General features: G+C 39.0%; 1 protein-coding gene across 1 annotated transcript in view; it reads right to left on the reverse strand.

Annotated features, from left to right (window-relative positions):
• The window catches only part of LOC311586484 (cytochrome P450 3A6-like), a 30281-nt gene extending 13690 nt beyond the window's left edge, over window positions 1-16591 (reverse strand). The window contains exons 1-7 of the mRNA XM_084762539.1: window positions 16312-16591; window positions 13646-13739; window positions 8364-8416; window positions 5411-5510; window positions 2537-2650; window positions 2205-2293; window positions 1297-1445 (exon numbers count right to left, since the gene is read on the reverse strand). Coding sequence (XP_084618665.1) covers window positions 1297-1445; window positions 2205-2293; window positions 2537-2650; window positions 5411-5510; window positions 8364-8416; window positions 13646-13739; window positions 16312-16541 — 829 coding nt within the window. The 5' untranslated portion in view covers window positions 16542-16591. The remainder of the gene's footprint in view (window positions 1-1296; window positions 1446-2204; window positions 2294-2536; window positions 2651-5410; window positions 5511-8363; window positions 8417-13645; window positions 13740-16311) is intronic.
• Window positions 16592-27548: the final 10957 nt, after the last annotated feature.

The following is a 27548-nucleotide window of genomic DNA, read 5'->3' on the forward strand; positions in this document are numbered from 1 at the left end:
CTAGACCCCGAGTTTGAAGAAAAATATTGATCATAGGCCAGTCAGGCCAAGAACAGCACTCATCCTGCTTTATAGCACTACTGCTGGCATTAAAAACATTCACCAACACACTTGACATAAAAACAGTTCCTTTACTTAAATGTACTCATACCTAGTGCAGCACAACAAACCCAATTAACAAGAAAACACCAGTTAAAGTCATTAAAATGAGGAGCAGTTCCAAGATGGCTGTGCCAATCATATACAGTGACTTATCAACGAGACTGAGCTGCCAAGGGACTAGGATGGGAACTACAGAGCTGAAGAACCCTGAGTGAGAGGGGTCCACACCAGGTGGGACACAGGAGAGTCTGGCCTCAGGCCATCCAGCTGATCTATGGAGGTGTCCTTGGGTCCCTGCCAGCATGTTGCCAGTCCCCAGAGTCTGGCCGCATGCCAGCCTATGAGCTGCGTCTGTAATCTACATATCAGACTATGTGTCTCAGACTGAACTGTAGGCTACAGGGCAGCAGTGTCTGGTTTTCTGGCCCAAGGGAGACACCAGTGTGTGGATCACAGGTGGATCACAGGACCTCAGATCATCTGGTCAATCCACAGAAGGCTCCAGGGCCCAGGCGGTTGTGGGCATGGTCTGCAAAGCCTAGACACATGCCTCAACTGAAATACAAGAAAATGACCTCAAATATTTCCTGTTGAAGATGATAGTGGAAGAAATGAGTAAAATCTGTAAACAAATATAGGAAGATAGAGTGAAACAAATTGAGGACCTTAGAGAGGCCATGATAAGGGCCTATAGAGAGGAAATGAAGAAATCACTAGAAGGAATTCAGGAAAATGCAAAGAGGTGAAGGAAATCAATAAAACATTTCAGGGTCTGAAGATGAAAATGGAAACAATAATGAAATCATAAATTGAGGAAAGCCTGGAGAGAGAGAACTTAGAGAAGTAAACATGAATGACAGAGGAGAGCATTGCTAACATATATTTGAAGGTTTTCTCATAAAATTTTTTTCACTTGCTTGTTTAGAGTTACACCAAAATACTGTATGGGATTTGTGGATATTGTGAATGGTTTTGTTTCCCTAAAATCTTTCTCAGCCCATTTGTTATTTGTAAACTGGAGGGCTATTGGGTTTTAAAAAATTAATCTTGTCTTCAGCCACCTGGGTGAAGGTGTTTTCAACTATAGGAGTTCTCTGGTGGAATTTACGGGGATCATTATGCATTCAATAATATTATAGGCAAATAGCAATACTGTGATAATTTCTGATATATTTGAAAAAATACCCTACATACCTACAGAGAAAAACAATGGATTGAAAAAGTCAGCTGCTAACATCTTCCTGGTATTTTTCACAAAGGGATCCTGAGGGTTGTTGAGGGAATCCACCTTCACTCCAAATGAGGTGCTAGTGATGACATCCATGCTGTAGGCCCCAAAGATGCTGAGCAGGAAAACAGGGGAGTTAGTGTATATCCAGAAAGCCCCTGCATTGTCCTCTTATAGCATGAACACTTGCTAAATTCTCAAAAACTGTGTTGCCCTGAGGGAATCATCTCTGTGTAGTGTAAAAACTTAAAATATTTCTGGTTAAAATATAAATATAGACTCACCAAGTTTTTGGTATATAGAAGCCATGTGACAATTTGTGTATACTCAGAACAGCTTGAGCTTACCACTCTGGTGTCATTAAGAGACAATACTTTTTACTATCCACCTCATTTCCAGAACCTTCTTGCTTCTGAGTTCGATGGAGATGGGAGAGAATTTTGTGTGTGTTTTGCTTTTTGTAAATACCTTGGAAAAAACTAAAGTTTTAGGTTTTTCAGTGTGGCAAGACTTAACACTCTAGGTCAAACCAACTACCTCAGTTCGTACCAGATAAAAACGCTTCCTACAGCTGCATTCTCCACAACTGCAGAAATCCTAAGATTATATTCTCTCTAGTCTGTATATATTGTCTTCTAGAATTAACAAGATGACACAGATAACCTAATTTGGTCTCATGTGCTCAGAGGGGAAGACTTTTTCTATGAAAGTGTTTTGGGAATCACTCCTTTTTAAAATAGTTCACAACAGGGTAACACCACACCCCTCATTTATTTTGAATCTGGGATAATTTAACACTTGGAAAATTAGGTACCTAGAATATATCTCCAGGTGGGTTACAGAGCCCCCAGAAAATGGATGCACCACTACTCACTCTTTCATAACAACAGGCTTGCCTCTCTCTGCTTCTCGGCTCATATTTTTCACCAGCATATCTCCATACTCTTGGATGATGGGAAACATCTAAGCACAAAACACAGCATAGTATATTGTGAATATGAAGCTCTGCATCTCAAAAACAAGACATTGACGTTATGAAAAGACAGTCAAATTTTAAGGGGAGTGTGTAAGACCTACAAAGGACTAAGACCATTCTTAGTAATATAACATTCTAAGGAGCATCTCTTTGAAGAGTATGGTGTTACCTCTCTCTCTCCTAAGATAGAATCTATTATATTTACAATGAAAAGTCCTTCATTTTCTTACCTCCTTCAGTTTGCCACTGCTGAAGGTTGGAGTCAGCAATGCTCGAATTCTTTTCCATTCTTCGTTCTCTGCTCTTTCGATACTTCTTTTCATAAATCCACCTGGACCAAAAGGCTACAATACATAGAAAAACAGATTTTTCCCTCCATGGGTTTGGTTATCTGTATAGTTGTAACACGTGTATAAACCAAAACTTTCTTCACATAATTTATCATGCTAGTGTTTCCATAAAAATTCAGTAAAAGTGCCTCAAACTGGGGCTGGAGCAGTGGCAGGCAAATGAATGGAACTAGAAAATATCATAAAGAGTGATACAAGCTACACCAAGACACACAAATACCACATGTTCTTTTTCATCTGTGGTTATCGGTTTCAAACCTTTAAACATGACTATACAACAGGGAAACCACAGAAAGTAAAAAGATAATATGACAGGAGGAATTCCTGAAAGGGAAACAGCAGAATACAGGTAATGTGGAAGGGAAATGGAAAAAATGAGGAGGGGCTTTCCATTAGAGAAAGGAGGGGAATGAGAATACAAAAGGAGATGGAGAGAGGAGGGCTAAATGCACCAAGAATACTTGGTAGAGGCCTAAGGAATTACTACTGTGTATTTTCTTATCATTACACTGTATATGATATAATTTGTGTGAGTGTAGTGCATATATACATTAAGCAAACTCTTGACACTTGAGTGATAACCAAGGGCAAGAGTCTAGTACCAGCCATGAGAATATTCCTTTGAGCTTTTGATCAAGGAATATCAAGAGACTCCACATATATAGTCCTTTGCTGTTTCTTGGTTGCCTCCCAGAGGTTAAAGATGATTCCCCATTGCTGAACATACTATGTTATTTAGACAAAAGACTCAGAGAATTTGAACTGAAACTGACCTCAAATCAGGAGGACTCACTTTCCTAGTTCCAGATGGTTATGTGCAAATGGCTAGTGGAAGGAAGCAATCAATAGTCCTACGTAGTTAAGATGCCTATGAATCCAAACAAGGACTATTGTGTCAAATTATTCCTAAAGGTGCAAAAGTGGCATCTTGGTACATAACCAACAGGTGTCTAGTTGGACTCAAGGCCTTCTTAAAGGAGGGAATTGACACCTGGCACTAAAAACCTAGCTCAATACTAAAGAGATTATTGATGATACAGATGATCCTAATTCGGGCAGTCTTCTAAACCAGGATGGTTAACTGTCTTGCAAAACTATCTTTATATCTAAAGGTGAGTGTAGATATTTCTCCTTATCAAGAAGATTGAATTGAAACACAGGGAAGATATTATATAAACCTAGAACTAGTCAAAAAGAAGAGATCAACTCACCATGCCATTTCTCTCCACAAATGACATGTATGCAACAAAACTTTTACACATAAAGCTAAGGAAACATTGTAGAAAAGAAACCAGAAATACTGTAAGAGACAGAGAACAAGGAACTCTCCTCTGAAATTCTGCCCTCTAGCTAGACCATGGAAGCTATACCCATAAAATATAACAACTCAGTTGCCTCTACAGGACCTGAACACTTCCAACAACAGCTCTCGTGGGGGAAATCTCATGAAGCACACTCCTAGATGAAGAGCTAAAGGCAATTAACAACAGCTGGGAGAGGAAGATTTAGTTTTCTCCCAGGATGAACACTCTGATGGACTGTTCAATGCCAAATTGTCATCTCTAAAAACTTACACATGCAAACAGCACTGAGTGGACTCAGCAGGTTGTCCTTATGTGTCTTCATCTATATATTTATGCAATAAGTTAAAGGACACCATGACTGGGCCTGGAGAAATAAACTTTGCATTCTAACACTTGAGAGACAGAGGTGTGCATATTTCTGTGAATCTGCAGTCATCATGATCCAAATAGTGGGTTACAGGATGGCCAAAGCATAGAGTGAGACTTTGTCTCAAAAAAGGAAGAAGAGAAATCTGTGGGCTTGTAATGGAGTAGTGGACATTGGAGGGAGAAGAAAGTTACTTAAAATTTTATAAAATAACAATTCTAAGCTGTTCATACAAGAATACACTTATTTTGCCAGGCATGGTCATGCACAACTGTAATCCCAGTACCCCAGAAAGTAGAGACAGGTGGATCTTTGTAAATTCAAGGCTAGACTTGTCTACAAAGTGAATCCAGGGCAGCCAAGGCTACACAGAGAAACCCTGTCTCCAAAACAAAATACACTTATTTGAATAATATTAATCTTCTCTCAGACAAACCTGAGTTTGAATACAAGCACTAACACTTGTGAATAAACCTTTAAATTCACTGACAAATAATTGAATAAATAACTATACTAGAGCACACTGAAGGAGAAAGAAAAACATCATGAAGAGTATATAGAACTTCCTTGCACATTGCTGGAAACTTATAATGAATCTGTAATAATGATAATGTGTGTGGGTTTTCTTTTGCTTTTTTGTTTTGCTGCTGTGTATATTGAAGCCCAGGTTCAGTGCATGCCAGGTAAGCACTGTATCACTGAGCTGTTATCCCTAGTCATTCATAATATAATTTTAAAATGAATGCTCACATTTTCATTTTTTACAATTATATTACATTTCTCTGCCCCGTTTTTCACAAAACCTCCCATACACACCTTCTTGATCTCTTTCATACTGATGGCCAATTTTCTAAAATTGTCATATGTATATGCATACATTCCTAAATATAACCTATTCAGTGTATATAGTGTTCACATGTTAAAAATAACAATACACCAGGTGCAGTGACTCATTCCTGTAATCTGAGCACTCAAGGAGGCAGAGGCAGGCAGATTTCTGTGAGTTCATGGGCAGCCTGGCCTACAAACTGAGTCCAGGACAGCCAAAACCAAGACAGAACAAATCAAAATAGAAATACATACTCGCCGATTTGTGAAGACAGAATAACAATTCTTCAGTAGCACTTCCCTGATCATGTCTGGTTTTGTAATGACCAGAACAGGTTGTGCTCCTTCATATAGCCTGCATTGGGAAAACAAAGATGCTTAAACTTTGATGATGCTGATGTTACCTCTTGCTCTACAAAGTACAGCAACAATCACTTCTAGTTTAACTTAGGCTTTCTAACTACAGAAGCCACTAATTAGGTTAGGCAAGGAAATGAAGACTAACATAACCCAGGCAATAATAAAAAATATGGCAACATAATACCTCTCCAAATGCATACTAGCTAGGGCTAACATTCAGTATCTGGTGTACCTGAGTTCCCATAAACACATGGGAAGAAATTGTGGTATTCTTCATAATTTAAGCTTGTGGAAATTTTTATTAGTCTTTGAGAGGAAAACATAATACAAGAAAGCTGAAACACTCAGCAACTACCAAGATGCAAGGGCAGAACATATAGTAATGATTTTAAGATATCAAGGAAGCTCAGAGAAACAGTGAGAAAGTCCAAATTGCCAATATGCAAATCAGAGTTCAGATGACACTGAATTTTAGGCTTTTATATTCCAGGGCCAAGGATAGTAAGAAAATTAGTCCATAATTAGACAAACAACTAATACAGTTAGTTGAAGATAGGAGCACAATGAAATTAAACATAGGACAACAATGAAGTAATCTGTTGACCCAAGAAAAGAGCCAAAAGGTAGATGGCCCTTCAATGTGCAGCCCTTGACAGGCATTTTGTTGCCCAGCTCATTAGATTTTTGTTTCTAATTTCATCTCATCCACACATGCTCTCCCCGTCAAATGGAGCCTACGTAAGGAAGGGCTTTCAGTCTGCCTCTGCAAATTGTGTTAGTTCATATGTTCATCTTAATGGTTCATTCCACTGCAAGTACTTATTCCTAAGATTCCCAAGAGCTATGGTTCCAAAATATTTGGGAGGACAGTGCCGTGATGATGAATCATTCTTCTGTAACTATTTCCATGACAATGAGGCACATAGTATTGACTTAAAAGCCACCATTCCTTTTCACTAAAAATTAAAATCTGTGGTTAGAGAGGAAGCCTTGGATGCTTAGGAGTAAAAGTTGCCTGGAATCCATGTATCATAAAGAGTTCAGTTCAATGATCAAAATATTTCACTATTCAGGGTGCTTGAACTACATATTGCTAATGAAGTCCTACCTAAGGTGTACAATAGCGTTATCTGCTGTATTTCAATACAAATACTTAAAAACAAAAAGATATTTCTATGCTAAAATATATTGTGTTGGAATGTAGATAAACTCTATTTTATATCTTTATTTTACATGTTTGTGCATACCCCTGATTATCTATATGTATATAATATGCACCCAGAAGCACTCAGATGTCTGAAGAAGTTTTGGAACCCCTGGGTTTTGAGCTGCCAGGTACATACTCTGAACAAAATTGTGAGTCTTCTGGAAGAACCTCAAGTGCTCTGCACTGCTAATCCTTCACTCCAGGCCTTAAAGTCAAAACTTGAAAACTGAGGCAGTACTATTGCAAAAAGCAATTTCTTTGACACCACTAAATATATATGTATCACAATGAGCTCTTGACATTGGGTCGCATGGCTCTCATCGGCCATGGAAGCGGTCCCTATAATTAGTACTGTGTATTTTCATGGTGGATGAGAGGAGAAGAAGCAGCAGAACTTCCTCCACCTTGCTTGTAGCAGGCAATACATAGATATATCTTCTTCCCATGCTCTTTCCAAACCTCCAGCAGCTCTGAAAGGGAGCATCTGCTATTGCTGAGTTAGAAAAAAATCATAAACTAATGAATGAAACAACCCAAGAAGGCAACAACATGTTGTAACACATCCAATCCCTTTTCTTGAAAGTATGTGGAGAAAGGATATATCTATATATATTCCTGTTATAGATCCATTGCCCACTATCAAGGCTAAAAAAACAAAAAGTGAACAGAAATAGACAATTCAGCAAAGTGCAGTGTTACAGACCTCTAAGACATTCGTCAGACATGGAAGACAGTGAGTTTTAGGCCAACCTAGGGTTTATAACAATTTAACAAGTTCCAGGGCCACCTGGATGTACTGATACCTGGTTTCAAAATCAATACATAAAGCCCACTAAAAGAACTAAAAGCAATAAAGAAATCTTGGGAATGGGAGAACTGCTCTTCCCCAGGTAAGAGCCACCTCCTGGTTACCTAATACCAAATGATCACCACTGAAAAATTACATACATATATGTAGACTGTAAGGGTTGTACTTGGGAATTTGTATTTGTATATACACATATTTATGTAACCACAATTAATGAATACATATAACATGCATTTGAAAGAGAACAAGGGGCATTTATGAGTAGTATCGAGTACAAAAGGAAATAGAGAAATGATGCTACTATATTATAATCTCAAGTAATAAAAATAAAATTCACAGTACATCAACACAGAAATTTAACAGAAAACAATGATGACTCCTCATATCTGATTTTCCTCCAGCTTGTATTTGAAAACTGTCTATTTACTGCATTTAAATTTTTTTTTACTTTCACTCAAATGTGAATCACTATGAGGAGACACCCCTCCTGAATAAAAGCACATATTTTATGTGTCTGAAATAATGCATTTCACACAATTTAAGAAGACCTAATTAAGGAAAATGGCATCAAAATCTCTTACAGAACTTCAGAGAGAGTAAGACTAGCTATAGATCATCAAAGGATTCAGACAAATCATTAGCTACCATTTTCTCAGACTTTCAGACTGGAGAAATCACAAACAAACTGATATATGCAATCTTTGGCTGGACATGTTTTCAGACACTTTAAAGTACACAAATATGTCTCAAGTTACCCTGGGCTGACAAAGTCCTCATGCAGCTTGGTCCCATATCAGGACAGTATGCCTGATGGATTTTTCCAGAATACTCACCCCCACATATCCCCAAACTTTTTTCGACATTCTACATCAAATTTCCGTACACCCTAGGGAGAGAAATAAAATTAAAAGTCATTATTATTCTATATGTATTGACCACAAATTGAAAAACAAGTTAATCAAAACCAGGACACCAGGCTCATTATATTTTTATTAAATTTTTGTTTTTAAATATGCATTTATATTATTACACCTATATAAAATAAACTACATACACCAAAAGAACCACAGAACATTGAGGAATTGGATTCATGTTACATTCATAGTGTGTTAAGTTAAATTTGTATCACTTGGTCTACACATTAACTAACACAGGGAGACCGAAGCATACTTTTAGTCTATCCGCTTTACACTGGGCAGAAATCTAAACTGATACAAATCTGCTTGTAAACTAAAGAAACTACTCTAAACCTCATAACTTACTTATACCCCAAGCACTTGCCACTGTGGTGATCCCCGGGCCATTTCTCTCCCTGTCTTAGTGAACTTTCCCCTGTCCTCCCCAAACCATCAAACTTTCTCCTCCCCTCCAGGAAGTACCACCTTCCACTTCCTGTCCTTCTGCCCAGCTGATTGGCTAAACAGTGCTTTATTGATGGCTAATACATTCACTCAGCATTCCTCCACATAGTGTTTTGGCTGCTACTGGCTTTATTTATTATTATTGTTGTTGTTGTTGTTGTTGTTGTTGTTGTTGTTAAATTAGGGAGCTGCTAACTTGCACTTCTTGCTTACTCAGGTATTTTGCTCCTTCTCAAGTCTCTTAAAGGACTGATGACTAAATAGTTGAGTGTCACACTTAAGCCTAGATGTTTAGGGATTAAGGTATATTTGTGTCTAGATAGATGTTTTCTGCTAATAGAGATTAGATGTAATAGATACTAGGTTACATTCAAAACTTTTGTCTCACGAAGATAGGAAAATGCTTACTTCTGGCTCATTACTTTAACCTCTCTAACTAGCAGTTAAAAGATCTTCGAAGTGAAAGAAGAAAACTCAGGAAGTACTTAACAATTGGGATGTAAGGATATACATGATTTCTTTTGTCACAATATTGTACATTGCAAAAATTCATTTTTATTTAAATGACCTATTGGTTTCTTTCCTGAGTTATTATTTTTTTATTATGTTTTGACTCTGAAAACCTGAAACACTGTGTTTTCTACTCCTTGGGTTCCTGAGATAAATGAGTCAGGAGTTCTCCCAAAAATGTGTAATATCTATTTGCTTCTTGATATCTTACCCCTTCATTCAGCTGATGGCTACCCTAAAACTATAGTGTGATCAGTACATTCAAGATGTCATTTATCCCCATAGTATATAACATTTATATAAGTGTCATTGGTAATATTAACTTAAGAGTAATATAGAAAAATAGATTGACATTTTAGTGTTTATGCTCAACAGGAAAAGATAAGGAGGTATCAACTTACAAAAAGGAAACATAAAATTTAATACTTTGTCTGATTTCTTACTTCTAAAGCAAGGAAAAATCATATACTGTGTGACTAAGTGGTGATTATATTTTGGGAGACAGAGTCCCTTGTAACTTGGCATGGCTTCAAACTCTGTGCATCTTTAGGGTGATCCTAAAATCCCAATCCTTCTGATTTTACCTGCCAAAAGCTGGGATTACAGGTGTGTGCCACCACGCCCAATGTATATTGTATGAGAATCAAGCCTGGGCTTTGACCATGCTATGCAATTACCTATAGACCAAAATTCTTCTTCTGCATTGTGAATCTGAGTTGTGTGAAAGTAGGTCTCTGGCTAGGTGATAGAGCTTAGCCTGGAAAGTGTCTGCCTCATATAGAGAGTAGGCATGTGCAAGGCTTTCTCACAGGCCATAATGAAAGGAGATGAAGACATGAGTTCTGAAGCCTTGTCTAGGAGTAGACTTGACAAGGTCCAGTCTAGGGATGGAGGCTACTCTCAAAGGAGTCAAAGTTGCAGTTGACTGGGGTCAGACTCATTTCCCTGTGTTATTGTTAGAATCCTCAGTCCAGCTCTGTCTGTGGTGCCCTGTGTTGCCTTTGCCAACATAGCTCAATTTATCTCTCTGCTGACCTTTGCCACTTCCACCTTCAAATAGCATGTTAGAAGGTTTGCTGATTAATGAAAATGCTTGGTATATGTCAACAAAGTATGCATGACTCCAAGTCTCACCAATCTGCCTTCCTTATTTCTCATCTCCGGTCCTCACCCTCCACATGGCACAATTTTGCCATTTGGGATCTGTATCCCTGCAGATTATGTTTGATTCTGTCCAACCTGAAGCTCAAGTACAGAAGAAATCCTCAAGAATGAGCACTGCTATGATAAATATATAAAAATACGCAGCCTTGGGACCGCATTGAGAAAGAAAGGAGGACAGAGTAGCTGAGAGAGTCTAAGGAGCACTCACTTTTCCTTTATAGGCTTGATTCCCTTCTACATTTTCATTCTTCTACAGTGCACTGAAGTGCTTAGAAAAATAGTTTACATTCACACAAAAACCATACACTTGGTTCTCTGAAGAAGGTTCTGTACTTTAAACAACAGAAGACAATGTAGGTGAAAGTTTAAAAGCAGAATTCCACCTATGAGGGCCAAGTGAGGTTCCTATTGATGGATTTGTGAAGAACAAGTGTAGGAAGCACATCCAGCCTCAACTATCTGTCTCCTTTATTTCTTCATCCTCGGGCTTCTCTGTGAATACCTCACCTCTAGAGATCCTTATTCCCATGGTTTATGGTCAGCCTAGCATAAGCAAGACCTAGGATTGATACCCAACTCCATATAATTAACCATATAGTTAAGATATTGTTCTGGGAGTAGGGCATGGTGGCATATGCCTTTACTTATTTTTTTTCCTTTATTTTTTAAATTAATTTTTGTTAATTTATTCTGATTACATATCAATTGTTAACCCATTACTTAAATCTTCTCAATCCTCCCTCTGTCCAACTTTCACCCTATTCCTTTCCCCTAGGTCTATGAATAAGGGGGACCTCCTCTCCCACTATATGGTCATAGACTATCAAGTCTTATCTTGGTAGCCTGCTTATTCTTTCTTTGAGTACCACCAGGCTTCCCCACCAAGGGGACGTGGTCAAATATGGGGCACCAGAGTTCATGTCATAATCAGTCCACACTTTTCACATAACTGTGGAGAATGTCCTGTCCATTTGCTAGATCACAGTAGGGGCTTGATGTTTACTAGTTGTATTGCCCTTGGTTAGTACAGTAGTTTGAGCAGAATTCCCTGGACCCTGATCGACCCATCACAATGTTCTTGTAGGTTTCTATGACTTTCTGAATCCTTCTATTTCCCCATTCTTCTATATTTCTCTTTTCTAGAGTCCTATTAAGATGTCCTCACATCTATCCCAATCTCCTTGTAAGTGAAGACTTCATGGGACATGCCTTTTGTGCTAGTGCCCAATTATAAGTGAGTGTATACCATGTGAGTATTTTTCCTTCTGGGATAATTCACTCTGTATGATCATTTCTAGCCATCCATTTGTCCACAAATTTCTCAATAGAGAAATGGGACTCAGAACAAAATAGGGAATTCTCGGCAGATGACTATCAAATAGCTGACAAACCACTTAAAGAAATGCTCAACATCTTTAGTCATCAGAGAAATGTAAATCAAAATAACTCTGAGATTCAATCATACACCCATCAGATTGGCTAAGATCCAAAACTCAAGCGACACCAAATGCTGGTGAGGATGTGGAGAAAGAGGAGCACTCCTTCATTGCTGGTGGGAATGCAAACTTGTACAACCACTTTGGAAGTCTATCTGGTGCTTTCTCAGAAAACTGGGAATAGGGCTTCCTCAAGACCCAGCTTTTTCAGTCCTTTGAATATACCCAGAAAATGCTGCACCACACAACAAGGACATATGCTCAACCATGTTCATAGCAGCCTTATTCATAAAAGCCAGAACCTGGAAACAGCATAAATGTCCCCAGTTGAAGAATGGATCAAAAAACTGTGGTACATTTACACTATGGAATACTACTCAGCTATCAAAAACAAGGAAATGCTGAAATTTGTAGCACATGCTTTTAATACCAGCACTCAGGCAGTAGAGAATGGAGGATCTCTGTGAGGACGAGGCCAGCCTGGTTTACAAAGGGAGTCCAGGACAGTCATGGCTACACAGAGAAACTATGTCATAGAAAAACAAAACCTAAAGCAGATATTGTTGTACATACAAGAGAGGAATAAGTAGATACAGGAATCTATGGTCATCATCTGCACACCAAGCTTGAGACCAGTCTTGTTTTCAGGGCACACTATTTCAAAGCCTACCCTAAACAAGTGCAAAAAGTATTTTTTGAAAAGATATCAAATAAAGAAATAATATTATAAATGAAAGGGGAAATTATTGCTTTTTCTTTAATTTTTTAAATTAATTTATTCTTGTTACATCTCAATGGTTATCCCATCCCTTGTATCCTCCCGTTCTTCCCTCTCTTCCATTTCCCCTTATTCCCCTCCCCTATGACAGTTCCTGAGGGGGACTTCCTCCCCTCTTATATGCTCATAGGGTATCAAGTCTCTTCTTGGTAACCTGCTGTTCATATTAGGCAAAAATAGGGAATCCTTAGGAAACTAAGCAATGAACCCTGGTTTAGAAGATTTATGGTCTGACAAAGAAGACATAAGTATTTGGAAAAATAATCTTCCAAGAGTTAAATCTTCACATATGCTCTGATGCTGATTTCCTGAGCATGAGCTTAGGAATGACAGTTTAGGAGTGATTTCTTTTAGAAAACACCCACAAAGTCTGTATAAATTTATTGACCAAATTATATGTGAAATTGTGGGTCTATGTGTGTGTTTTTATGTGTATGACTATGCATACATATGAATATGTACATATATGTATACATATATGTGTAGGTTTATACATATATATGTATATATGTGTATGTATGTATATATATATTTCTGGAGTTGCCACTGAGTAGCCCTGATATGTGTTTTCTTCAAATACTCAATTAATATAACTATACTTTTCTGGAATTTGTACTGAAAATACCTAAATATGATCCACCAAAATTCTATTCATCAGGTTTTAGCATCAGGACCTGAAACCTCAAAAAAATTCTGAGTTCCCAAACATGTGTCAAAAAACTGCAGCTACCTGGGAATGGTCTATTTGAAATCCTTAGCATTTAATCCCAATGGTCATGTGCACTAAAAGACTGACACAGTTTTCCTGATACTTGTGTAAATGACACAGTCACAAGAAACAAAGTAGGAAATTAAAGATCACTCACTCTCCTGTACTCAAGCATTGTTCCAACAAAAGGCAGAGGTTTAGGTCCAGGAATCCCTAGTTTCTTAAAAAGTCCATGTGAAGAGGTCCCATAACTAAAACATGGAGGAAAAAACTGGGTCATGGGTTTGTCAAAGATACACACACAAACACCATAAACAGGTACACACATATGTATATCCATGCACATACATAAATACAAACATTTATCATGTATATACTTTAATGTACATTTTTACACATGTAATTCCATATATATATTCACATATGTTCTCACTTATGAATAATATTAAACCACTATATAAGTACATACAAATATTCAGAATATAATAGTTTTTCCAGTAAGGAGATATGTAGGTGAAACTTAAGATAAAAATGCATAACAATAATTATTATAAACTCAGGTTAATTATTGACGATTCGAATCCTAGAGATAATAGGTAATAAAACTTTCTAAGGTTAAAAGTTTGAATATTACTTAGCAGTTCACCCAAGTTAGGAAGTAAACAAAAGTCACCAATGTGAGTACCCTAAAATGAAGATTCCCAAGATCCCTCCTGAATGTTATTTAAGCAGTGAACAGTCAGTTTGCTCAGCCAACCAGAAGAGTCTCCTGACAAGACTGTCTGTCCTTTCCTTTCCGACAGTCTGAAGAGTGTACATACCATCCAAGATACGGCTTTTGGGCTGTAAGATGCCTCACTCAGGATGATCTTCCCTAGTCCCATCAATTTGCCTAAAAATTTTCATGTTTCCTTGTTTTTAATAGCTGAGTATTATTGCATTGTGTAAATGTGCCACAATTTCTTTATCTATTCTTTGGCTTAAGGACATCTAGGTTGTTTTCAGATTCTGGCTATTATAGATAAATCTGTTGTGAGTCAACCCAGACCCAGAAAGATTCAGGGTATATAATGATTTTTAAATGAATATTAACCATATAATACAAGATAACAATATTACAACCCACAAACCTAAAGAGGCTACATAAGAAAGAAACCTCTAGGGAGGATGCTTAATTTGCATTCTGAAGGGCAAACAGAATAGACACCATAAGCAGTTGAAGAACAGGACAGGACCCTAACTTAGATGTCCTCTGAAAGACTCCACTCAGCAGAGAATCAAAGCAATGCTAAGATTCACAGGCCAACTTTGGACAGGCCACAAGGAGTCATATGGAAGTGTTTGAAGATAGAAGGACCCAAAGGAGACAGAAGTCCCACAAGGACACTAACAGAGTCAAAATATCTGGGCCCAGGGGACCTGCAGAGACTGATGCACCAAATAAAGGCCATCGGTGGAGAGAACCTAGACCTCCTGCTCAGATGCAGTCAATAGGCAGCTCTGTCCCCAGTGGGTCCCCTAATATGAGGAGCAGGGGAGCAGGGGAGCAGGGGAGCAAGGGATGTCTCTGACATGGGCTCAGTCAAGCACTTCCTCCTGTTAGGGTTCCCTTGCCAGGCCATAGAGGAAGAAGATGCAGGCAGCAGCCCTGACAAGACTAATGAGGCTGAGGTCAGATGGCAAGGGAGTATGGCTTCCCCATTTTGTGGGTAGAGGAGGCAGGATTAGTGGGAAGAGGGAGGGGAGGTAGGAGGGTGGGATCAGGAGACAATAGGGGGAGGTGGCTGCAATCAGCACGTAAAATGAATAAATATTTAAAAAACAAATTATTAAAAAACAGCATTTGTTTATCTTGGCAGGGGCCCAGATACAATTCCTAGTACCCACATGATTTCTCACACTTGTTTAAAATTCCAGTTCTTGGAAATCCAGTGCATTTTAACATCTGTGGGCATCTAGAATGCATGTAAACATATCCACACATATAGGCAGATTATTCATGTGAACAAAATAATAATAAGTATGTTTGCTAAGGATACAGCTTTTGAGAGTCATCATCTGTTCAGATGTGGAGTTTTGAGGCTGCAGATGCCTTTAAGCCAGTAATTATCTTACAAGTAGCATTCCAAACAAATTCCTGCAATACGCTCCTGAACTCTTGTTTCTCCAAGGTGGACACTGGAGGAATGTCCGAACTCATCTGTCAGTGGTGCCCTGCTGAGGGCATATAATTTTCTGTCTCATTTTCCCAACAAAAGCCAAACAGCACCATGTGTTTTCTAGATTAAATCATGAGGGGATGAACTACATAAAGCATCATTTCTCTGTCCTGTTCCTCCCTAGATAGTACAATGGCAGCTTTCTTTACTGAGATGATCAGTCACAGGAACTTAGTTAACTAACTCTTGGTAATCCAACTATCTCTGTGACAGCACACTGGGCAAGCAGGCATGAGTTTAAGCCATCATTAACTTCTCAAGTGTACAATCCCACACTGTTAGTTCTGGAACCTGCAGATCTTCTTATCTCGATGTGACAAATGACAGACTAAGGATAGAAAGAAACTAGAAAAGCAACTCACTGTAATCACTTTAAGCCTGTTCCTGATCATCACACAACATTGGTACTTTAACAAGAGTTTATAACATTTGGCTAAAAACTACAGTGAGAGCAATGGTTTGGTTTACACCAGAAATGTGTCCAGCTGCAGTGGTATCGATGTCCACTGCCTTATAACTTTTGTTTCTCCAATAGGGAACAAACCTGCCACTCTTGCCAACTACAGCAGCACAAAGCAGAGGAGCCCAGCCAATTAGTACTTACAGGTAGAGGAGCACCAGGATTGTAAACAGCAGAGCCCATGATGCCATAGAAAAGTTTGGAATCATGTCCATTGGTTTTTGTTTATCCTTCAGGAAATCAGGTAAAGGTTGAGCTCTTCTTCTGAGACCAGTTGTGAATCTGTGATGCCATCTGCATTGCTTATGTGCCAGGAAAGGAGGTGGAGCAGCCACGCTGACCAGTAGAAAGACTAACTGTGTATCACCTATCATGGTAGGGAAACAGTTGACAGTTCACTTCAGTTCATGATAACCCACATTTTGACTTCTCCATAGTTAATTTTCTCTAGGAAAATAATTAACTAAGCCAATGTTCTTAGCCAAACAGAAGTCATGGTTGTTAATCAATAATGCAATAGAGTAGGTGACTTTAAGTTTGCTTTGTTTCTGTGGCTGTCTTCATTTTACAACACATTGAATCTTTGTACAAAAGCTACATGTATAAATGTTAACACATGTGTTTTCTTTCTCTAGAATCTCTGTGTATCATAGAAGGCAAACTATATTTCATTAATAATATTGCAGTAAAAATCACTTATTCCCCTCATAAACCAAAGTTTCTCTTGCATTACTCTTGTCTTTTTTGCATCATTGGTGATCTTAATCAATTTTCCCCTTTACACAGTGCATTTATTAAGGGAATAATCTGGAAGTTTCTCACTTATATATTCCCAATCCCTGTGTCAATTAAATGCACTAAAGATACCCTCAGAAACCCCAAACTGTGTTAGTACTTACTTCTTGGATTAGTTTGACCAAGACAAAGCCTATGCTTGCTTCTTCTACTTTTCTTCCTGTGCCTTCCCTCTGACTGTGTTATCTGATGGTCTATCTGTAATTCTGTGGTTGCAAATCTTTATGTATTATTACTTGTATTAAATGGATATTTGCACTTCAATTTCTTAGCATCATATGAACTATGCCATGGGAAATCAATGATAGATTATTTATTTATTTAATAACTTGACATCCTGATCCCAGCCCCTTTTGTCCTCTCCTCCTAGTCCTATGCTCCCACCTCCCTTCCCTCACTTCCCCCTCATTTTCTCCTCAGAGAAGATGAGGCCCCAAAGGAGTACCAACCTATCCTGTTTGGTACCTAGAGTAAGCAGGACTAAGTACAACTTCCTCCACTGAAGCCAGATAAGATAGCCTAGGTAGGAGAAAATGATCCAAAGGGAGGTAGCAGAGTCAGAGGTGTCAGATGGTGGATTCTTTATGAAAATATTTAACAGTGTTTTACAAGAAGAGAATGTTTATTTCCCCCCAACATACCCTTAAACATTCAGAAAAACAGAAGATATGAAAAGCATAAACTATCAAGCTATATCTAAATGTGATTTACAATATACATGGTAGATGTTTATTACATGGGTTATTTCCAAACTATTGAATGCTTTCTGTACAGGATTACCACAAACCAATAATGCATACATGCATTACTCTGAGACAAGAGCATGGAAGAATATGTAATTTAAGATTAACCTTGAACATTACCTTGGGTTGTAAAAGCTTGTTTCATTGGAAACCAAAGGCAGCAGAGTCGGTTGTGACATTGTCTCTTTAACTAGGTTAAACAAACAGAATGAGTGCACAATAGGGTATCAGGGTTAAGTCATCTCAAAGTACACTATTAACTTGTCATGTGTGGCAAGAGTTCAGTCTTGCAGAAAGCAGGGAACTATAAAATTGTGAAATACATAGAATTGTGTCAACATGCAGCACTCATTAGGTTGTACATCTCAAAATGTTGTTTACCTGAGTTGAAAGGTTTAGGAACTTAGAAATATCTCTCTAATTATACACTAATATTATGCTTTTCATTGATGCCCTAACGGATGACTTAACCAATGGTAAATTCACAGGCAGACATAACTATTGTAGAAACATGGAATAACATATATCACTGAATAGAGATTGTCACTGTCATCTGTAAACTCACACCACACCCTCATAGGAAAGCGCCCGAAAGTGAGATCTTAGAAATTACACAGGACAGGATGGAAGGATGACTTTAGGACTAAGAAGTCTTTCAGGGCCGATAAGAAGAACAAGTTTAGAACACTCCTGTGCCCTTGGTTCAGATGGGAATGGTACAATTGGCTGCCACTGTTTCCTTCCCCATTGCTCTGCCCCACTGCCAACCCCCACTGCTGTTCCTCTGTCCCCAACTTTGGTGCAGGCCATGCCAGTCAGAAGAACAAGTGCAGGTCATGTCTGCCAAAAGAGCAGACCACAGCAGCTAAAAGAACAGGTAGGTGAACTCAAGTAAAGATTCATTGCAGACAACATGTCAGCTGCTAGAAGTAAAGATGGGCTGCCCATTCATGGACATATTCCACTCTCTCATGTGTTCTCCCACTGTGTTCAACCCCCTATGCACTCCCCATGACCCTATCTCACTCCCCAACTTGGGTGAACACTCCCTGCTGTAACAGAGGTCATTCCAGCTACCAAAACTTCAGACCACAATCACCAGAAGACCAAAGAAGAAACAGAAACCAAAGGGCAAAAGACCTATCCAAGAAAAGCAATCTCAGATGTTTGTACATGGTCACAAAGCAAACATCAACAGATACAAGAAAATCAAAATAATCCCTTGCATTTTATCAGACCACCTGAACTCGCTTTGTAGAGCAAGCTGGCCTTAGACTCACAGTGATCCCACCTGCCTATGCCTGTTCCTCCCTGGGTGATAGGATTATAGGCATGTGCCATTATGCCTGGCTCTAATTGCAGATTTTAGAGAGTTGCAACAAAGCACAATTTACAGGGTAGCATTTCTGGGGTACATCATGATACAGACCTTGCAAATACCAGATCACCTCCAGGGATCTCTCATGCCTACTGAGCTTCCCCAAATCAATGGCTCCTGACAGTGTGTCAGAGGCTGGAAGCAGTTTGGGGGTGCTTCATGGTACAAGGCTGTACAAATACCAGATCACCTCTAGACAGCCCACATGCCTAGTTAGCTCCTTTAATAGGGTGGCTCTTGGCAAATGGTCACTTAGTCATGGAGGTATAGAGAAAGATATTAAAGACTTCCTAAAATTCAACGAAAATGAAGGCACAAAATATCTAAATTAATAGGACACAATGAAACAAGAGCTAAGAAGAAAGCTCATAGCATTAGTGCCTTCATAAAGAAATTGGAGAGTTCTCATACCAGCAACTTAACAGCATATATGAAAACTCTAGAACAAAAAAGCAAAAACACCTAAGATGAGTAGATGGAACAAATAATCAAAATCAGGGCTAAATCAATAAACTAGTAATAAAGAGAACAATAAAGGAAATCATCATCATCATAACCAAGAGCTGTTCTCTGAAAAAATCAACAAGACGGACAAACACTTAGACAGCTAACAAAATGGCAGAGAAAAAAATATCTGAATAAACAAAATCAAAAATAAATATGAGAAATTACAACAGACACTGAGGAAATTCAAAGACTCATTAGGGCCTGCTTCTAAAAACTGTATTCAACAAAACTGGAAAGTTTAAATGAAGTGGGAAATTTTCTTAATAGATTCCAATGACCAACATTAAATTAAGATCAGGTAAACAATTTGATTGGTCCTATAACCCCTAAGGAGACAGAGCAGTCATTAAAAGTCTGCCAACCAAAACAGCCCAGGGCCAGATTATTTCAATACAGAATCCTACCAAACTTTCAAAATGCCAATACTCCTCAAACTATTCTCCAGAATTGAAACAGAAGGAACGTCACCAAATTCCTTCTGTGAGGCCACAGTAACCATGATATATAAACCACACAAAGATCCAATGAAGAAGCAGAATTTCAAACCATTTTCCTTTATAAATATTGATGCCAAAATAGTCAATAAAATGCTCACAATATGAATCCAAGAATATCCACCGTGATCAAGTAGGATTCATGTCAGGGATACAGGAGATTTTCGAATATATAAAAATCCATCAATGTAATCAATGAAATAAATTAACTGAAAGAAAAAAATCCCACACGATTATCTCATTAGATACCTAAAGGACCTTTGACAAAATTAAAAACCTCTTCAAATTAACTCTTGGAGATATCAGGGATACAAAAAAAACCACCTAAAAATAATAAATACAGCAAGCCTGGAGCCAACATCAAATAAAACAGATAAAAACTTAGAGCGATTCCATTAAAACCAGGCACAAGACAAAGCTGACTACTCTCTCTGTATCTCTATGATATAGTAAATGAAGTCCTAGCTAGTGGCATAAGACAAGCAAAGGAGATCAGCGGGTTCAAACAGACAAAGAAAGAAATTACAGAAGATGTAAAGATCTCACATGCTCATGGATCAGTAGGATTAACATATTAAAAATTGCCATCTTACCAAGAGCAATCTACTGATTTAATGCAATTCACATTGAAATTTCAACACAATTCTTTAAAAAGCTTTCAACGAGCCACCATCAACTTAATAAACAAAAACAAAAACAAACAATTGTTAAAAACAATCCTGTACAATAAAAGAAATTCTTGAGATATCACCATCCCTGATTTCAAGTTGTACTACAGAGCAATAGTAACAAAAACTGAATGATGTAAGCATAAAAACAGACAGGTTGATCAATGGAATTGAGGCAAAGGCCCAGAAATAAACCCACACACCTACAGATGCTTGATGTTTTGGCAAAGAAGCCAAAACCATACAATGGAAAAAAGGAAGCATCTTTAACAAACGGTTCTGGTCTAACTGGATATCTGCATGTAGAAGAATGCAAATAGATCCATATTTAGGACCCTGCACAAAACTCAAGTCCATGTGGATCAAAGGTCTCAACATAAAATCAGATTTCTAAATGGTGTTGAACTCTGGCACAGAAGACAACTTCCTGAAAAGAACACCAACAGCTCAGGCACTAAGATCAACAACTAATAAATGGGACCTCATGAAACTGAAAAGCTTCATGTGTAGGGTTTTATGTAGGGTGATAGATATGGATCTATTTGCATTCTTCTACTAAGAGAAATCCATTTAGTCCAGAACCATTTCTTGAAAATGCCATTTTCCAGAATGCTATTTGGGCTTCTTTTTCAAAAATCAAGTGTCGGGAGATCCAAGATGGCGGCGAGCAGTGTGGACCATGTTTGAAAGCTCCAGCGAACAATTCAGGGAATTGCACAGATTTCTGAGCCAGGAACACCAAGATCCCCACACCACGGCAGCAGAAGTGCTCCACGGTTCGGAGGGACCAGGGTGCAGAGGACCTGCCTGCCCCTGCACACAGGAGGAGCGAGGACTTTCTCGGATCAGAGCGGCGGCGGTGGGGAAAGCAGTGCCACCAGCGGCTCTGGCATCGCCAGCAGCTCCAGCGGCACCAGTGGCGGTGGCTGAGGTTTGCAGCTCAGAGCCTTCCAGTGGAGCCGATTAGTGTGGAGGATGGTGGGAGTTGCTGCGGGAGAGGGGACTCTGGACAGGATTTGGGTCGCGTGGTGCCTTGAGACCCAGGCTGGACTCAGCGGACGGTTCGGCCCCAGAGTCCTGGGTTTGCTCAGTGAGCTGTGCTGTGGAGAGGCTGGCTTGGCTCAGCGGGCAATTCTGCCTGAGGCGCAGCTCCCCTGCTGTGACGCAGGCTAGGCGGAGTGCCCGCTTCCAACCAGGGCTCCCACTCAGCGCAGATGCAGTTTTCCTGCTGTGATGCGAGCAGGGCAGAGCGCTCAGTTATACCCTGAGTGCTTGCACAGTGCAGCCTTGGTTTTCCTGATGCGACACAAGTTGGGCGGAGCGCTCGCTTCTACCCTGGGTGCTTGCTCAGCGCGGTCTTAGTTTCCCTGCTGTGACTCGGGCCGGGCGGAGTGCTCAGTTATACCCTGGGTGCTTGCTCAGCGCAGCCTTGGTTTTCCTGTTGTGGCAGATGGTTCAGGCCCTGAGAAACTAGCTGAGCTCGAAGCGTGGCTCGGGCCCAGTATCCCTGGCTGGGCGTGGCAGGGGACCCAAAAGGTTGTGGATACCTTGGCCTGATCCAACGCTCATTCAGAGACCCAGAACGATTGCAAGACCCATAGCAAAGGGGAGCTGAGGATCACTGGCGGTGAGAGCCCAAAACTACAGGGCTAACCACCTGCCATCCACACCAGTGAAGTTTCAGGGCTTCCAGCCTATGGAAATCGTGAGAAAACAAGTAAATCTATCATCAGACTCCCTCCACTCAACTCTGGAAGTTACCCAACAAAAACAGACAGCAAGATGTCTAAGGGACAGCGAAAAAGCAGTCGCAAAAATCCCCAAAACAACATGGCATCTCCAGTTCCCAGCTATCCCAAAGAAAACAACCCAGAGAACTCAAATACAACAGAAACACAAGAAAATGACCTCAAGTCCTTGGTAATGAGGATGTTAATGGAGGAAACAAATAAAATTCGAAATCAGATGCAGGAAGAAGCAGCGAATCAGGTCTGAGACATAAAAGAAACACATAGAGTGGAACTGGAAAATTATCAGGAAAATATAAACAACCAGATGATAGAAATTACAAAATCTGTTCAAGATATGAAAATGAAAATGGATTCAATGATAAATACACAGACAGAAGAAAATCGAGAACGCGAAGCCTCAGTGAAGAAGGCAAATGACACAGTGCTGAGCTTTTCTAACAGAATCCAAGAGATGGAAGAATGAATCTCAAGTCTAGAAGATACAATATCAGATCTTGAAGCATCCAATAAAGAAAATGCCAAATCTGGAAAACTCCTGACACAAAACATCCAAGAAATTAAGGACACCATGAAAAGAAGAAATCTGAGGATAATAGGCATTAAAGAAAGAGAAGATATCAGACTCCAAGGCCCAGAAACTCTTCTCAGCAAAATCATAGAAGAAAATTTCCCCAATCTAAAGAAAGAGATGCCTATAAATATACAAGAGGCATACAGAACACCAAATAGAATTGACGAGAAAAGAAAAACTGCCCATCACATGATAATCAAAACACAAAACATACAGAACAAAGAAAAAATATTAAAAGCTGCAAGGGAAAAGGGCCAAATAACATTTAATGGCAAACCTATCAGAATTACACCCGACTTCTCAGCAAAGACCATCAACGCCAGAAGGGCCTGGACAGAGATCCTGCAAACCCTAAGAGACCACAGATGCCAGGCCAGACTACTTTACCCAGCAAAACTATCAATAACCATTAATGGAGAAAACAAAATATTCCAGGACAAAACCAAATTCAAACAGTACCTATCCACAAATCCAGCTTTACAGAAGGTACTAGAAGGAAAACTCCATCCCACAGGGTCAAGCTACAATCAAAACTACTCAGGAAATAGATAACTATACCATGGCGAAAACACAACTACACAAACGCTCAACTGGAACCAACATCAAAATTAAGACTCTTAATAGTAACTGGTCGTTAATATCTCTCAACATCAATGGTCTCAATTCTCCAATAAAAAGACACAGACTAACTGAATGGATGCATAAACAGGATCCAACATTCTTCTGCATTCAAGAAACACATCTCACCCATAATGATAGGCATTACCTCAGGATAAAAGGTTGGAAAAAAATATTCCAAGCACATGGACACAAGAAGCAAGCAGGCGTAGCCATTTTAATATCGAACAAAATAGATTTTCAACCAAGATTAATCAAAAGGGATGAGGATGGACACTTCTTACTCATCAAAGGTAAAGTCAACCAAGATGACATCACAATTCTGAACATCTATGCTCCCAATACAAGGGCACCCACATTTGTAAAAGATCTGCTAAAAAGGCTTAAACCACACATCGATCCCCACACAATAATAGTGGGTGACTTCAACACCCCACTGTCACCGAAGGACAAGTCATCGGAACAGAAACTAAGCCGAGAAATAACATCATTAACCAATGCCATGGGTCAAATGGATCTAACAGATATCTATAGAACCTTTCACCCAAACAAGAAAGAATATACCTTCTTCTCTGCACCCCATGGAACCTTCTCCAAAATTGATCACATTGTAGTTCACAAAGAAAGCCTCAACAGATACAAGAGGATTGAAATAATACCTTGTATCCTATCAGATCATCATGGGCTTAGGCAGCAATTCAACAACAACAGAAATAACAAAAAGCCTACACGTATGTGGAAACTAAACAACTCTCTGCTAAATGACACCTGGGTCAGGGAAGAAATAAAGAAAGAAATCAAGGAGTTTCTGAAATTCAATGAAAATGAAGGAACAACATACCCAAATTTGTGGGATACATTGAAAGCAGTGCTAAGAGGAAAATTCATAGCACTAAGTGCCTTTAAAAAGAAATTGGAAGCATCACACATAAACACCTTAACAACACAATTGGAAGCCCTAGAAAAAAAAGAAGCAGAAACACCCAAAAGGAGTAGACGTCTGGAAATAATTAAACTCAGGGGTAAAATTGACAAATTAGAAACTAAGAAAACAGTCCAAAGAATCAACAAAACCAAGAGCTGGTTCTTTGAGAAAGTCAACAAGATAGACAGACCATTAGCCAAACTAACTAAAAGGCAGAGAGACAGTATTGAAATCAACAAAATCAGAAATGAAAAGGGAGACATAACAACAGACACTGAAGAAATACAAAGAATCATAAGATCCTACTTTGAAGGCATATATGCCACAAAATTTGAAAATCTAAGGGAAATGGATGATTTTCTTGATCAATTTCACTTGCCAAAGTTGAGTGAAGAACAGATAAACAAGCTAAATAGTCCCATTTCCCCTACAGAAATTGAAGTAATCATTGATAGTCTCCCAACCAAAAAAAGCCCAGGGCCAGATGGCTTCAGTGCAGAATTCTACCAGACCTTCAAGGGCGAGTTAATATCGATACTCTTCAAGCTACTCCAAAAGATGGAAAGGGATGGAACATTATCAAACTCATTCTATAAGGCCATAGACTCATTGATACCTAAACCCCACAAAGACTCAACAAAGAAAGAGAATTTCAGACCAATTTCTCTGATGAACATCGATGCAAAAATACTAAATAAAATACTTGCAGAACGAATACAAGAGCACATCAGAGATATCATTCATCATGACCAAGTAGGCTTCATTGCAGGCATGCAGGGATGGTTTAATATACGGAAATCCATCAATGTAATCCACCACATAAACAAAATGAAAATAAAAAACCACATGATCATCCCTTTGGATGCAGAGAAAGCATTTGATAAAATCCAACACCCATTCATGTTTAAAGTTTTAGAGAGATTGGGAATACAAGGCACTTTCCTCAACATAATGAAGGCTATATATAGGAAGCCAATAGCCAAAATCAAAGTAAATACTGAGATACTCAAGGAAATTCCTCTAAAATCAGGAACAAGGCAAGGCTGCCCACTCTCTCCATATCTCTTCAATATAGTACTCGAAGTTCTAGCCAGAGCAATAAGACAACTTAAGGGGATCAAGGGTATTCAAATGGGAAAGGAGGAAGTCAAATTATCCCTATTTGCAGATGATATGATAGTGTACATAAGTGACCCTCAAAATTCCACCAGAGAACTCCTACAGCTGATAAACACCTTCAGCAAATTGGCTGGATACAAAATTAACTCAAAAAAGTCTGTAGCCTTCCTATACACAAATGACAAGATTGCAGAGGAAGAAATTAGGAAAACTACACCCTTCACATTAGCCACAAGCAATATAAAGTACTTAGGAGTTACTCTTACTAAGCAAGTGAAGGACCTGTTTGAAAAAAATTTCAAAACCCTAAAGAAAGAGATTGAAGATGACATGAGAAGATGGAAGGATCTACCTTGTTCATGGATAGGGAGAATTAACATAATAAAAATGGCCATCCTACCAAAAGCAATCTACAGATTCTATGCAATCCCTATCAAAATACCTACACAATTTTTTAAAGACATTGAAAGTTCAATTCTGAACTTCATATGGAAAAACAAAAAACCCAGATTAGCTAAAACAATCTTGTACAATAAAAGGTGCTCTGGAGGAATCTCCATACCTGATCTCAAACTGTACTATAAAGCAATAGTAATTCAAACAGCTTGGTACTGGCACAGCAACAGGCTGGTTGATCAGTAGAATCGAATCGAAGACCCAGATATGAATCCACACACATATGGTCACTTGACTTTCGACAAAGAAGCCAAATCCATTCGATGGAAAAGGGATAGCATCTTCAACAAATGGTGTTTGTCTAACTGAATGTCTATGTGTAAAAAAATGCAACTGGACCCATATTTGTCACCTTGTACAAAACTCAAATCCAAGTGGATTAAAGACCTCAACATAAAACCAGAGACACTAAGTCACTTAGGAGAAAAATTGGGAAAGAGCCTGGAACATATTGGCACAGGAGACAACTTCCTGAACAGAACACTAACAGCCCAGGCATTAATGTCAACAATTAATAAATGGGACATCATGAGGCTGAGAAGCTTCTGTAAGGCAGGTGACACGGTAAAGAGAACAAAGAGACAGTCTACAGACTGTGAAAAGATCTTCACCAACCCCACATCTGACAAAGGTCTAATATCCAAAATATATAAAGAACACAAGAAATTAAATACCACCAAACCAAATAACCCAATTGAGAAATAGGGCATGGAACTAAAAAGAGAATTCTCAACAGAGGAATATCAAATGGCTGAGAAACACTTAAAGAAATGCTCAACCTCCTTAATCATCAGGGAAATGCAAATCAAAACAACGCTAAGATTCCATCTTACACCCATCAGGATGGCTAAGATCAAAAATTCAAGTGACACCACATGCTGGCAAGGATGTGGGGAGAGAGGAACACTCCTTCATTGCTGGTGGGAATGCAAACTAGTACAACCACTTTGGAAATCTATCTGGTGCTATCTCAGAAAAATGGGAATAGGGCTTCCTCAGGACCCAGCTATTCCACTCCTTGGAATATACCCAGAAGATGCTCCAGCACACAGCAAGAAAATTTGCTCAACCATGTTCATAGCAGCCTTATTCATAATAGCCAGAACATGGAAACAGCCTAAGTGTCCCTCAATAGAAGAATGGATAAAGAAACTGTGGTACATATAAACTATGGAATACTATTCAGCTATTAAAAACAAGGAATTCCCGAAATTTGTGGATAAATGGATTGAGCTAGAAATGATCATAATGAGTGAATTAACCCAGAAGCAGAAAGACTCAAATGGTATATACTCACTTATATCTGCATATTAGCCCAAGGGGCAGGTTCCATGAAAGACTTCACTTACCAGGAAA

This window comes from Acomys minous (genome assembly GCF_964271855.1).
Source record: "Acomys minous genome assembly, chromosome: 16".
Taxonomy (NCBI): Eukaryota; Metazoa; Chordata; class Mammalia; order Rodentia; family Muridae; genus Acomys; species Acomys minous.